Source organism: Rhamphochromis longiceps, linkage group LG23 (genome assembly GCF_057381845.1).
Source record: "Rhamphochromis longiceps isolate RC_006_pf linkage group LG23, R_longiceps_female_GT1.1, whole genome shotgun sequence".
Lineage (NCBI taxonomy): Eukaryota > Metazoa > Chordata > Actinopteri > Cichliformes > Cichlidae > Rhamphochromis > Rhamphochromis longiceps.
In genome coordinates this window covers 21,535,334-21,550,229 of record NC_140578.1, presented here as the reverse complement: position 1 = coordinate 21,550,229, position 14,896 = coordinate 21,535,334, and the positions used below count along the sequence as shown (strand labels likewise).

General features: G+C 38.1%; 3 protein-coding genes across 3 annotated transcripts in view; 2 read left to right on the top strand and 1 right to left on the bottom strand.

Moving 5' to 3' along the window:
- The window catches only part of crfa4 (cytokine receptor family, class I receptor 4), an 81,931-nt gene that overhangs the window by 15,598 nt on the left and 51,437 nt on the right, over window positions 1–14,896 (top strand). The window lies entirely within an intron of this gene.
- Window positions 315–4,361, top strand: LOC146641868 (uncharacterized). The gene is made up of 10 exons (XM_085399371.1): window positions 315–703; window positions 852–884; window positions 981–1,070; window positions 1,482–1,553; window positions 2,218–2,320; window positions 2,400–2,452; window positions 2,559–2,637; window positions 2,859–3,331; window positions 3,531–3,724; window positions 3,833–4,361. The coding sequence occupies exons 1-10, from the start codon at window positions 491–493 to the stop codon at window positions 3,975–3,977; spliced, it is 1,455 nt and encodes a 484-aa protein (XP_085255497.1). The 5' UTR covers window positions 315–490; the 3' UTR covers window positions 3,978–4,361.
- Window positions 5,559–11,221, bottom strand: LOC146641867 (uncharacterized). Its single transcript, XM_085399367.1, has 6 exons — window positions 10,392–11,221; window positions 8,674–9,574; window positions 8,309–8,405; window positions 7,825–7,935; window positions 7,210–7,376; window positions 5,559–6,877 (listed from the first exon to the last, which is right to left on the bottom strand). Exons 1-6 carry the CDS (start codon window positions 10,693–10,695, stop codon window positions 5,830–5,832), a joined length of 2,628 nt encoding a protein of 875 aa, XP_085255493.1. The 5' UTR covers window positions 10,696–11,221; the 3' UTR covers window positions 5,559–5,829.

Sequence of the window (14,896 nt, the reverse complement as noted above, 5' to 3'; positions counted from 1 at the left end):
GACATCGCGTAAATGTTGTCCCTGGGACATTGTGTAAATGTTGTCCCTGGGACATCATGTAGAAGTTGCCCTGGGACATCGTGTAGATGTTGTCCCTGGGACATCGTGTAAATGTTGTCCCTGGGACATCGTGTAAATGTTGTCCCTGGGACATCGTGTAGATGTTGTCCCTGGGACATCGTGTGATAGCTTGTAAATAATGGAATGAAAATTATTGATTGTTATTAACTTGTGAAAAAGAAGTGTAACAAATCCACATGTTATGTTCTTACACCCTTACAGAAACTGTGACTCCTTCACAATGTCAGGTAAATGTCAACTCATGTTGAATAATCAACCAATCAAGCCTTTTATTATCACATGCAATGTTACACGTACAACTGCAATGAAAATTTCACCCCCTTCTGACCATACATATATTGCTTAAACATCACATTGGGAAGACAGGTCGGAAACAGTTAGGAAGGTCAGAAAACAATTTAATTAATAGATGAGGGGAGAGGAGGAGAAAAAAGAACTACAACCAGACAAAGCTCCTAGAAGACTGAAATGGATGATGGTTGCAGCATGCAAAAAGAAAATGATATCTGTTGACTACAGCATATGCTTTCTCACAGATTACCTTGTGGGAGTAGCTGGACCAAACTCTATTGGTATTTCAAGTTTGAAATCCCTGTTTGACCAGACTAACATTTCAGATGAGGTACCTCTTGACATAAAAATCCTTTTATGTTGTCATAAAACTAATGTTAAATTCTGCTTTAAATACACTTTATTGTACAATTTACTTAATGAATCGTGTTCCTTAGTTCTGTTTTTATTTATATGTATTTATTTATTTGTTTTATAAGGTAATAGATGGCCTAATCTATTTGCAGTGTGAGGTATGTTGAAAAGCTTGTTTGATCATAATGACATAGCATGTTTACGTTTTTTGTAATGTATTTGAAAACATAGGTGTATTTATGTTATTTTTATAGAATTTCCCTCACATTTATCCAATACCAAGCCAAATCACTGGAAAAATTTTGGATGGGTCCACAAGAGCACAAAGTGCATACTTTTTGAAGGTATGACTTGGACTGTGGTAACTATGTTCTTATCACAAAGGGTTTATAAGTTGCCACTATAAACAAACAGCATTTTCCAAAATTGAAGCCTTGTCAGAAGAACCTGAAAAATACCTTTCTGAAACCTTTTCTGTGTAAAGACTTGTTCAAAAGCAATGCACACAGATTAAAACATTTCTGTCTTGGCCAACTGATAAAGAACACCAAAAATTTAGTGGTGCGTGTTGAGTCTGTGGTCTTGATTTGTTTTGTACACACTATAGAAATTAATTAATGTAAACCAAAAATGACACTTTCTATATGTTTGTGTATCTGCAGAATTAATTACAAGTCTCACCTGACAAGCTTTTGCAGTTTTGCAGTGTCATTCTTGACAGAAAAACATACTTGTCACATTATTTTTATTTCCAGAAAAACATCTTTCAGATGTATGAGAAATTGATTGGAGCCTGTCTGGAAAACGGCAGCCACTGGACCTTGTTTGTAAGTTGCACAGATTTTGCACTCTCTCTAGTGCATGATACTTTTCAGTGTCCCTCATTAGGAAAGCTCAAGGCCCAAGCCTACCATATCCATCTTTTTACAAAACAGTTTTGTGACATACCCAAGAGGACCATAGTCTATATGAATTCATTTGGCGAGTCGGAGGTCAGAAAAAGTGCGGTGTTGAAAAACTGGAGGTAATTAATTAACATATTTAACATAACATATTTAATTTAATTGAAATCATTACCGAACGTGGTTATTGATTTCTCTATATGCTTTTTATTTGTAATAACTGCGATCTCTCAGCTCATTTGCTTCAGCAAGAGGCTGCGCTGGAGAGTGGACCTTGTCACATGTGAGCCACCCACATCAACAGGATGGGAACTGATGTGGAGTGCATGTCATAATGGTACTGAAAACTATAGCTTTAACCTATATAAGTAATGTTTACATTTTTGCCTATTCAGTTTTTAAAGCCTTAGAGGCAGGATGGTAAAATCTCAATTTTTTTTGTAGATTGAACCATTTCAGCAGTAATGCTTTGCTTTGGTTGCTCTGTTTTTTTTTTTTTCTCGGGGGGTTAAAAAAAAACAAACATTTCTTTGTTAATCTAATTCTTTTTGTTCTTTTTTTTTTTTTTTTTTTCTTCGTCAATTATTAGTTTGCCCAATCTCTCATTGACGGTAAAACACAAGTGGAGGAGTACAACACTGAAATCACAAAGCTCAGGTCCCGACTTTGCCACTACTTATTTTCCTCAATAGGTAAAGATAAAATTAGCCGCCTTCTTTTTCTCTAACATTGGAAAATGTAACTTGTACTTAAACAAATTATATTTTGCAGATCGAACTAGGAAGTGCAGTCAGTGCTGGTGTGTGATTGCAGCCAAAGACCGGGTACACTATGACATGTCCTTAGCCATATAGATTGTTTATTTAATGGACTTTGTTCATTTGTTTTTTGTTTGTTTATTTCTTCTTCTTTTTTTTTTTTAATTCACAGGTGCAGTGCCAGAAATGTGGTGCATACAAGCACATGCGTTGTTCAAAGTCTGTTTGTGGCATCTGTATCTTCTGTGAGAGTAAGTCACAATATAACTAAACAATGTCCAAAAATGTTTAAAGTGAATTTTTTTTTCGTAATTTTGCCTTTGCACACCAGGACTGTGTAATTAAAGTGGACGTTTCAAGATCCAGTTTTTACACAAAACTATTTTAGACATAACTGTGTCGTATTGTGGGGATTTCTCTTCACAATTAAATTGATATAGTGCTGTTTATATCATTCTTCTTTATGTAACAGCACAGTGCAGCACAGCAGAGGGAAAGGAGTTGTGCAGCATAGTGGGTGGCTATACAGGAGGAGCAATAGAAGTAGCCAGTGAAGAATGTCATCAGGGAAAGCATCAGGCAGCGAATGACAAAGGAAAAGTTCCTAAGGGAGAGAACATCTGCAGCAAATCGACAAGTAACAGTGAGATAGGAAGACTGACAGTCAGAGATGAAGGTACACAGACTGAAGACAAAGAAAAAGAAACAGAAGTATACGGCACAAGTCTGAGTACAGATAATGCTGCTGCTGATGATGTTGACAGGATCGATGCAGATACAGAATTCCAAACTGATTCAGAAGGAACTAGTACAGTTTACAGAGTGCATGGTCGCTTATCTGTACCAAGCTCAAAAAAGAAAACCTACACAATAACAGAAGACGAGATCAAGCGCAGAATCAACGCAGAGAACATGTCAGTTCATGTTTTCAGAGGTTTGATTGGGGTAGGTATACATTTCGTGATTTTGATGTCACCTGAAATAAATCCGGGTTACTCGTATCAATGAAGTGACAATGTGGCTGGAAATTGTGCATTTGCTGCAACATATACACAATTACACCATGTAAACAAAAGCATTTAACGTTGTGCGCGTGTGTGTGTCTCTCTCTGCTCTTTTGGTGTTTGCACTTTTTCTTTTTTAGGGCCGTAAAGCCAAACTGCCCGCAATGATTCTTGACAGGCCTAAGAAGGCCAAAACTAAAGTAACAGTGTTTAGTGTTCTGAGTGAAGAGGAGGCTGGGGAGCTAGCCCTCGGGTTTGCCGGAAGATTGGCCTGCGATGTCACAACAGACATGGTCTGTAAAGGCATCGACCATTCAAGTGCTGATATGACAAAGTAAGTTAGTAAAACAATATGAAAGTTGTATCTTTTTTGGTATTATTTGTCATTTCCCCGTATTTGGGTTATTGGTGTAACATTGTTAATCTTACTTTCTAATAACAGACAGACTCTTCTCAAAATCCAACACAATCTTAAACATGAGCTGACTGATTCCTCAACCTTCAGTTTGCTGACACACACGTTTGGCCCCGCTGCACTGGATTCTGTCATTTCATTCCTGTGTGAAAAACTTGATCTTGTTTCTTAAATAATGAAACCTTTTGTGACTTTTGTTTGTTCTGTAAATCAGAATCTTGAAAATTGTTCATTGTTGTTCTAAGTTTGTGTTAACTATTTGGCAAAAATGATTGGTTCCTAATCCAAACAGCATAATGACTGTTCTAACACATATCTTAAAAATGCTACAAAGAAAGAAAATTATCACATATGTTTCAATATGAATGTAATTGTGTCACACTCGGTTTGTAGTAGCTTTCCTGTTTTATTTTGAGTTTTGGTATGTTTACACTGTTATTTTTATTTCCCGTGTGTTCGTCTTCCCTTATTAGTTTTACTGTATTTAATTAGTCTGATTTAATAACTTATAATTATTTACTTTCCAGTGTTTATATATGCTCCTCGTTTGGATTATTGTTTGTTTGAGTTCTGCCTGTCTTTTCTATTAAAGATTTGGACTTTTGGACTATTAGTGGACCTCGTAGGTTTTTATTCTGTTCAATTGGTAATTGACTGGGTTTAATTTAGTGGCCTGGAAAACAGGCCGGAGGGGTCTGGTCATTTTAACCCCCTAAGACCCGAAATCTTCCATGGCATGCATTTTTAATTTCTCTTTGATATTTGGGCCGATTGGAACCCGATGAATGTAAAAAGAAAGAATTACCAGGTTTTGTTTTTTTTACCTAATTTTTGTTTCTGAGAAAAATGAGAGCCACATATGAGGACATTAATTTGAAATTTCGATAGAACAGTTGCAGTATAATGTCCTCATAACTGTATATCAGGCACTTGTTGATCAAGATTTAGTATTTTGGTCTAAATAACCCAAAATGTGATGTCCACATGTGTGGACGCCAGGCTGGAGTAAAGTGTTAGAGCTATTTATACCTATGTAAACTTTTATACACTGGTTTTTACCTGTCTTGTTTCAGAAAGGTTTAAAAGGGTAATGTCCACAGTTTATTTGTTTATTTATTTGTTTGAATTCAACATATTTTATTAAAGTAATTGAGCTTGAACACAGAAAAAACTGAATCAAATAATCATAAAATCAAATCACTTGCACTATACTGAAGTCTAATCTACTCTGAGCTAATGCCGGTTTCCAACACTAATGATCGGGTGAAGGAGAGAGATGAGGGTGTGCACGGCCACTGGTGCTCTTATCCCTGTTCTTTGTGATACAATCCAACAGGAAAGCAGTCAAACCCTTGGACATTAGCCAAGTTAACGTTCACAAATATATACACACAGAGGAACTCTGAGCCCCAATGTCAGCATTAGCACAAACATGCCACTTCATACCAAATCTCAGTGTGAGGTCAGGTGTTAGTCTCATTCCATTATTCTGGCTATATTTTCTTACTCATTACTATTAAACTTATACTTAAGACTAACTATTAACAAAATCACACCCCAATAACTCTGTTATTACACTTTGTATTTAATCATAAAAAGGCTGGATGTTGAAACCTTTTACTTCTATTTTGTATGAGCCAGGATTCTCAACAGCTGATACTCTATGTCCAAAAAGTGACAGGTATCGTTTTATGGAGCAAAAAACTTAAGAGCGCATATTTTATAAATAATACCAACAATTACAAATGCAGACCTTTAATAGTTATAAGTAATCCTTTATTTATAATGCATAGCAATATAAAAATAGTAACATATGAAAATATTACAATGGGCACAGATGAATTTGTATCAAAAACAGCAACCAAGCCAAAGTAATGAATAACACACATAAATAACAACTGCTTGAGAGAGCAAACAATTTCTTTTCAACTGTTCCTTGGCAGAAAGTTAAGACAGCTATTCAGCTTTAGGTTTCAATAAACAGAAGTAATGGATGCAGTCCCTTTGAAATGTCACACAAAAGTCTACTTGTGCATATACTTAGCTTTAACTCTTCTCTTTTTTGTTTTGTATTCCAAAAGGTTTTCATTTTCTCCAGAGGATGTCTCTCTTTCAGTGGTTATCGACTGTTCACATTCATTTTCACAGACTGTTGGAATGTCGATGCTGGCCGAACGTTTCTTGCTAGAATACAATGGCCTAATTTTGCGTGCATTCTCTGTCGTCTTTATTTCGTACTGGCATATACTTTTGCCTACTTGTTTTGTTTTTAAGACATTTGTATGCAGTTCATTTATCATTGGAGTAATACCCTCTGGAATGAATGCCCACTGTTTAACTGTGTCTAAAACAGCATTTAGTTTTCCAACTGCATCTTCTGTGCATTTTTTGTCTGTGCTTTCAACTACAGGAGTGTCATTCAAAGTTGATAGAGGACTTTTCAGAGAGTTTTTCATTTTTTTAAAATGGCTACAAGCCACCTTCAGGCAAGCACATGTGTTATAGTGAGAGAACGTACAACAAGTGCACTGAAGTGTTTCAGCCGATGCAAAAAAACACAGATTTCCAAACAAACTTGGCATTTTTATCACTTTCAAGTCCTCACAGTGTACAAAGTAATGCCTTTCTTTCACTGCAATTCTTGCCAAGGTAGAAATGTCTGTTTCCATGTTTGGATAGATGTCATTGTCAGCCTCTGCTAATTTTGCAAGTAACACTAGATGCTTGCAAAGAAGTCCTCGTAAGCCATATGTACAGTTGCAGTAGGACTCAACAGGGCAGACGTCATACACCATGTCTTCTCTTGACTCAGATGGGACTTGATATGCATTAACTCCATGGCTGTTCTTGACTGTAATTTTAAGAGCCCAACCACTTTCCATCAGTCTTGAAGCAGAGTCTGAAACTTGAGACAAGGTGTCAGCAAACCTGTTTTTCATGCGGCCCACATCTTGCAGGGTTTTTATGACTGAGAAGTAGTCGTCGGCCTTCCCTAGGAGCACTTCAATCAGATCATCCAGACGCCTATTCTTGTAGCCAGATAAAAACTGGTATTTCAGGCGGTGGAAAAATCTGAAAAACAGTTATTTGAAATGATTAGTAACTGTAATTGAAGGAATTTAAAGTTTTAATCAAGACTGTATTATTTTTTTAAAAATTGGAATACCTATTGCACACGTCTTTTATAAAGGAATGCTCTGTGCCGGTTTAGCTGATTTAGGCAAATCCACCTACTCTGTTTTTTGTTGTGATAACATAAAAAACGCTGCTAGAATTTAAAGGATTTGCCTAAAACCTGTTCTGGCAATGACATGACGAACCTACTCAGTTTAGCCTCTTGGATTAAAGCATAATATCTTTTTTTCAGCAATACAATTGAATGAGGTCAAAATAATAAATCATACCTTTCAATCACATTGTTTGTTTCAGAACGAGCGTGACTGAAGCGACGGCCGTAGTCACACCACATGTGGCCAATGCCTTCCCAGTGCTTCTGAAAATACTGGCACACCAAAGGGTATTGCTTAAATGTCTGGCAGAACTCTGCTGATGTGGCTTTAAAGTCGTCCTCCTAAGAGAATTGGATGCAACAGAATATATTTCAATCCATTTAACAGACCTATTGAAATCTTTAATATTATGTATTGAAGCCCTTTTCCTTTTATTGAATAACATTAAGAATTTTAAGTTATTAATAATATGTCGTGTTTTTGTATTAAGAAGCAATTATTTCTTCCCTTACAATGGCTAAGAAGGAACACTAAACCTATAAGCATATTTGGTTTCAGCATCTGTCTGTGAAAGAATCCCACTCACAAGTTCTACTGCACAGTGGGTGACACAATGATGTTCTGCACAGCTTAAGTACTTGTTTTGATAAGCAAGATAAGAAGCCAGTTTTAGAAATTGTTTCAAAAATCTATTTTGTATCTCTCTGTAACTTTTTTTAGCAACTGAAAGTTATTATGCTCTTAGTGTAATCAAGAAATCAAAATGTGAAATAGACAAATTACACTTACAGATGTGCAAGCTTTCAGCTTACAAAAGAAAGAAATGATTTCATTTCTCTTTTGGGTGTTAGAAAGCCCATGGACCCCAGACTCTGATTTTGAAAGCCATCGATTAACAGCCTGTGAATGTAAGAGAAAAAAAGTTAATCTGGAGAGAGAGACAGAGGAGCAGCTGTACAAAAAGCATAAAAGAAAGCTGACGTCCAAAAATAACTTTGTCACTCACTGGACAAGAGGACCTGTGCATTACAGAAATCAACCAGGCAAACATATTTTTAAATGTCAAAAAGAGCTTTGGGAAGCAGCCACCAGAAGATGAGTGCACTGTGGTCTTAAATGGATGGACATAGTCACTCAACATTTTATCCCTTTATATTCATTAACCTGAGTAGGTGAATATCACAATGAGGCAAATCATAACAACAGGACCCTGTTGTAAAAATGTGTTTCAGGTGCATCTTAGACAACGTGAAAAGAAAACAATGTGGTTTACCTGCAAGACACGGTACCAGCATAGAAGGATAGCTGACTCTGGAAAAACCTTCTGCAAAGCATTTATTTCCGCAAAGTCTTTGTCAACCATAAATGCTCTACAGAAAAAAAGAAAACACTAAATGAGATTAAACAGTATGAAAATGTTTTTGCTATCTCAAAGCACCACTTCAATGCCAAATTAAACATTTCAACTCACAAGTAGATATATAAAATACTGCATACAGCCTATAGGAATAACTTTAACAACTGGAAAGGAAAGTTTTTTGCAGCCCATGCTGCAGCTATAGCATTAGATTCTGGCATGTTATAACTTTTTTGAAAAGGAATTATTTCAAAATCAATAGCTGTCAATGTATTATTTACCTCGGGGAAGTTGGGAAATGCTCACAAACTATTCCAAGAACAGTTTCCAGGGTTTTCTGACTTTCGTTGCTGACAATAGCATAGGCCACAGGGACTCCATGCCCATGATCATCTCTTACAACAAGTGTGAATAAGGGAAATGAATACTGGTTAACGCAGTGCGTGGTGTCAACAAATACTAACTGTTTTGCATAGTTCTCCATGTTTGATTTCATTACAGGTGTCTGCAAAACAATCATTAGTTCTTGGTCAGATGTGTATGGTTGATAGAAGAGAACATGTTCTTGATGTTTTCCATTAAGTAAGGTATGTACACTTTGACTGTCTCCACAGTTAAAGTGCTTCTTCCTCATCATGCAGGTTCTAACACTGTCAATGTCACGTGGTGTGACAAAATGCTCTCTGTTGTGAAGATCTCTGTGTCCATGTTCTTTGGCCCATTTATGACATTCGGTTAGTATGATGGCTGGCTTAGTTCCAAGGGAAAGCAGTTCCTCAATCTTCCTCCTCAAATCACTGGAAATATTGTTGAAATGTGCGTCTTTTGGGTCCGAAGGATCATGCCCATCATGCTTATCATATGTACGCTGCACGATGACTGTGTGGTCTTTCCAACATTTAAATGAAACATAGGCCTTACAGCCCACTGCTCTGTAGCTGTTTCGACTTTTTTTCCCAGCTCTGATGCAGTTGAATTTGTAATAGTCTCTTTTCCTGTCTTTACCTGAGGCAACATTTAAACATTTATAATGTCCATGAAGGGTTAATGAGTTCAATTTTTCTAACACAACACTGAATGGGTCCTCCTGGCATTGTGACACATGCACACAAAGTTGTGTGTCTTTTCCAGTTCTTTTTTTTTCGTCATTCAGAACACTTCTTCTAATTATGTCGTCCATTTCTGGTGGAAAAATAACGAAGGTTTAATTAGTCAATATTCATTAATTCATTTTAACTTGTTGTGGGGTTTTTTGCAATACAATGTAAATATTAAAAAATATATATATATAAAATAATATAAAACAAACAGGGGCTAAAAGAAGCTAAACTTTCATATGGTATGTCTCTGGCAACTTTAACATGATGTCCCAGGGACAACATCTACACGATGTCCCAGGGCAACTTCTACATGATGTTCCAGGGACAACATTTACGCGATGTTCCAGGGACAACATTTACGCGATGTCCCAGGGACAACATTTACGCGATGTCCCAGGGAAAACATTTACGCGATGTCCCAGGGACAACATTTACGCGATGTCCCAGGGACAACATTTACGCGATGTCCCAGGGACAACATTTACGCGATGTCCCAGGGACAACATTTACGCGATGTCCCAGGGACAACATCTACGCGATGTCCCTGGGACAAATTTGTAAATTTCTGGATTACTGTTAATCTCCATAGAATCAAGAACTCATGTCCAGTTTCACAGCTATGGACCAGTTAATTATGTTTCCAGGTGATAGTTTGATTCATAGATTCAGCACACAACCATAAGTCTAGGCCTTTTAGTCCAGATTCTCTTCACTTATGTTTGTAAAATGATCAGGGAAGCTACTGCAATTTTGCCTGACCCAACCCCCGGGCCACGAAACACCCAAAAAGTTGGGGAACGCTGGTCTAGAGAACACTGGTTAGCTAATGCTGTCGTCAAGTAGCCTATCGCTAGCAAACAAACAGCAAGCCAAGTGAGGAACATATGTATAATGCTTACCGTTTATTAAAGGAAAGTATCCTAAATTGACTTCAAATTCGGCGGACAGGCGGCGGTTTTTCGCTTCTTCACTTGTATTTCGAAATACTCGAAGGCGGGTGATAGGTTTGTAGCTTGAACCCATCTGCTGGAACGTTGAAGACAATATAATTACACTGCAAGCAAGACGCAAGTAGGCAAACTTCTTCATGGTACTCGTGCACGGGAGAGAACCAGACAAACGCCGTTCCTTCGCTTGACCCCAGTAGCTCTCGTCCGTCCTCCCGTAACACTGTCCTTTTATTGAGGTTACATGAATATGCATAGGTTCATTAACATACGACGTCTACATACAAACAAAGAGTACCTTGTGTGTGTGTGTGTGTGTGTGTGTGTGTGTGTGTGTGTGTGTGTGTGTGTGTGTTTCTGATCAAAGGGTTAAACATCCTTGGTCAGGAAGAGGGTAGCCTCCCCCTCACCCTAGATGGTTCATCCTAGATAACACGGTGAGGAAGTCCTGCAGTTCATCTAAACAAAGAGCACTTAGACTAGAACAGATGTAGCTACGTTAATCCTACCATAAAACAATAAGACACGGTATGACCTCTCATGCTCCCAAAGTGCTGTCTAATACACACAAAGTTTGCAGACTATCAAGGATCAAAACCTCTACCAATCTACAACTAATTACAAAACTCTAAGCATATATAAGTAAATATTTCTAAGCATAAATGACAATCAACAATACAAATCTAACATTTCCCCCCTTTTTGACCTTTATGCTTGAAAAGTTCCCAGGTATGAATACCTCATGTCTGACAGTTTCAATGCAAACCTTTTTATACTCAGCATATGTCAAATCACCCTAAATTACTGAAAAGGTACACAGTTTAATAAATGTATTAGCAGTTACCCCATTCATTGAGCTCATCTCATGGCAAACTGCATCTTACGAGCAACCAAAGAAATTGTTAATTTAATAGTGAAACTAAAAAAGTAACATTTTCAAAAACATCTCAGCTTGGTGGTGCTTCCTCCAGGTGTGCACATCACATGTCTCTCTGCAGAGTGGTTTAAGCTCTGCAGGGCGTCATGAATGTCTCTTCCAGTTGTTTCCATCACTGTCCATAGGACCAGAGTCCAAATGTATGTAGAATAGACATTCAAACATACCAGTTGGTTTTGTTGTTCGTCAACATGGGTCTCAGCTATTTCCAAGCTGCAGACCTCTCAGCACTCTAGTTTTATGGCCTCTTACCAGCCCCCATCACCTGACTTCAGACCTTCGTCTTGTGAGGGGGATATTTATGACTCCTTAATTGTCCACGCTCTGCAGAAAAAGCTCTCTGTGGAAAGGGTGCTGGGTTCCGTCATCTTACTGCTATTATGATCCCAGCAGCCTTCAGAGTGTCATCGTATGCACAGTATAGTGGCACAGCATTAGGTGATGTTCATAGGAAACTGCTGTCATCACCACCATAGCTTCTGGTTCCTGTGCTTTCACAGAATCATGATGTCATCCTCGAACTCCTTCTGCGCTGTCGATGGAGCTTGGCACGCTCCCCTCATCCCACGAGTTTTCATGTTCCAACGCTGCTGAAGGTTTAAGGCAGAGCACGTCGTACACCTTAGTTGTCTTCCTCAGCGTCAATATTGAATCTTTCATTTTATTTAAAATCTCCTGGAAGCTCAGTAGCACAGCTCTCTGTGTGATGTCTGCTGTGCTGAAGATGATCTCTGATCCTCCTGAAGCCTCTCTCCTGGCCTCAGCTCCCATCTTGTGGACGATCCTCTCCTCTATTTTGTAGGCAGTTTCATGGTCCTTGCTGTGGCTCCAAGGTCTGATCTCATGATGGGCCCCAACCAGCTTGACCTTTGACCTCAACCACTGCCTGGCTGTCAGCTATGCCTGGAATGGTTCACGCTTCTCACTGGGCCTCTGAAGATTTCTCAGGAGATTACTGCTGCACCTGTATTTCCTTGCTAAGAAGAAAAACTTCTATTTGGAGAGCATGTCAACAATCATCAAACCACATTCTTTAGTTCAGTGAACTTCACTTATAGGCCATCAAAGCCTCATCTGAACATGGATGCACCACTTGCATAGGTTTAATATTTGTAAATAAAACGGCTAATCACACAAATCACTGCAACAATAATAGTAAACATTGTTTAATGTTAATCCTTGCACTCCACCTCTTGACGCATGGACATTCCCATGCGTCAACTCACCAAACCTGGATCCCTGTCTTAAAGAAAAAGATTAGCTAGATCATGTCCCAGGCAACATCAGGGCATCTCCTCTGGAGTAGCTCCGTAACCCTGCAATAAAAGATGTTAGCGTGTGTTGCATATTAAGTTTGCTTAACACCTGGCTCTCCCAGGAGCCTGCATACACACCATCACGGCCTGGAAAGCAAAATCTGGAAGTGAAATCAAACTTCATACCTGTAAACAATTGTATCATAAGAGTAATAAGCATTCAACATCAGCAAGACAAGTGTCATGTGCAGGTTTTCTCAAAGCAGTAACTACAACTATTACCCTAATTCACCTCAGACATGGATTATCCCATGTACTCTGTTAACATTAATGTAATCAGTGACTTCTCTTAAGCAAAGTCACTCCACTCATATATTATTATTATGGGTTCAAAAGTGGCCAGCAAATGAGCCCATAATAAACTATTCCATAAATACCGTAATCTCTTATTTGTTTTACTCATGTCACTTGTCCGCTTCAGCTGAATCTACTACAGCATTCTCAAAGAAACAAACATTAGCAATACACATTGACTGTGGTCAGACGGAGGTCAGACACAGGTCAACAGATTCTAGAGGTGCCATAAAACACCATAAAGTTAACACTCGCTGTGGAAACAGTAACACTGGTCTCATCACAGTATGTCTCAAACTATATTAATTTCTCCATCAACATATGCCTGTAACTACAGTTTTCTTCACACATAAACCCAGAAATCTTGTAGTAGAGAAACATTAGCCAGTATTCCTATAAATCACATGATCAAACACACGAAGAACCGTAATGCTGTAAAAACGAAAATGCAAATGTTAGCGCTTGCGCAGGCGTATGCATACTTTGTCACAGATATCTCTGTGAGCACACAAGCTAGTGAATGACACACACATAGTAAATTCACAGACACAGAAAATGGCATTTAAAATGTTAAATCATCACGCAACCTCGAGTGTTGCTGTCATCTTTCTGCTTCTGTAAAGGGAAGCACACACAGACTCATCTGCACCCCTGCCAGGCGGGGGTCAACTTCACACAGTCGTGTTACATCAGTAAAGTCTTGTCAGCTTTTGTCAGCTTTTACCAGTCAGTCAGTTTGTTTTCCTTTCACTCACTCATTCATGCATTCATTCTTTCTTTCTTTGCTGATAGTGGAACCTATCGTCGCATTTAGTTTCCACTCTCAGCAAAATGACGTCATTTCAAAAAGAAAAAGAAGAACTTTAGTTTGGATTACATCGCTGAATCCTTTTGGACTGGGACTGTCATTTAATAATTGTCCCAAATAAGTGGCTTTCTCCAGAGTCCATTTAAATGTGGAGAACTCACTTGGCACAATTTTCTCGACGATGTGTAGCATTTTTAATTCCCGACGTGCAGATCTGCTTAAAGAAAAGAAAATAGACAAACAAAATCAGTGCCTGTTCAAAAGATAAAAATGAAAAATAACAGAGATTATCAAACAAAACTTTCAGTGCACTGTGAAAGTATCAAAATAAAAAGGCCTTGTTAAGTCATGACACAAACTCCTCATCTCAGGTAAATCATACCATTAGCATGGTTCATCATACCATCATACTAATCGGCAGGCTCGACTTCACAACAAAAGAAAAATCATCAGCTAGATTCACTCCAAATCAACCATCAGCTGCACAACACACAACATAATCCTAATGTCTTATTAGCTATGAGTTTAATTACCAGGTCTGTGCTCTTCACTCATTTAGGCCACAGATCTATTTTATTCAATTTTCCTTTTCCCTTCATCATAAAACATGTGACATGCTGTCATGCACTTCACAAAACAGTCTGTTCTGACGTATTCAGAGTTGTGTATCTAAATACAGGATTCACTCGCACATCAAAGCAGGAAACTCAGTGTTTTAGAGTCTCCACTCAACACACAACAACTCCAACACATCTCATTCACTCGTACTAGAATTCAGTCACCTTTCATTAATCTAAAACCGATCAACTAATTTGCATATCAACTATTAACCCACTAAGTTGACAGGACGACAGAAAAGCATGTTCAAAATAGTATCACAAAAGACAATTTCCCTCATACAGTAAATTACATGTGCTGCCTCAATCAAGCAGGAAGCTTCTCCCAATTTACCATTTTAACAACTAAATTTATTGTCTGATCACTGGTTGGTCAAACCAGGATCTTTTTTCTCACAAAAGTTAAACTGTTGTCCTGCAACCTGGAGAGTCAATTTTTTGCATTGGATAAATTCAGTATTTAATAACAAGTGTCTGCTAAATTG

Excerpts from the sequence above, each read along its gene's own strand:
- LOC146641868 (XM_085399371.1), top strand. The coding sequence starts at position 491 with ATGAGGGGAGAGGAGGAGAAAAAAGAACTACAACCAGACAAAGCTCCT. Across the intron at positions 2,453-2,558 it reads TGATTGCAGCCAAAGACCGG|GTGCAGTGCCAGAAATGTGG; the intron begins GTACACTATGAC and ends TTTAATTCACAG. Across the intron at positions 2,638-2,858 it reads CATCTGTATCTTCTGTGAGA|CACAGTGCAGCACAGCAGAG; the intron begins GTAAGTCACAAT and ends TTTATGTAACAG.
- LOC146641867 (XM_085399367.1), bottom strand. The coding sequence starts at position 10,695 with ATGCATATTCATGTAACCTCAATAAAAGGACAGTGTTACGGGAGGACG. Across the intron at positions 8,406-8,673 it reads CATTTCCCAACTTCCCCGAG|AGCATTTATGGTTGACAAAG; the intron begins GTAAATAATACA and ends TTTTTTCTGTAG. Across the intron at positions 6,878-7,209 it reads ACAAACAATGTGATTGAAAG|ATTTTTCCACCGCCTGAAAT; the intron begins GTATGATTTATT and ends ACTGTTTTTCAG.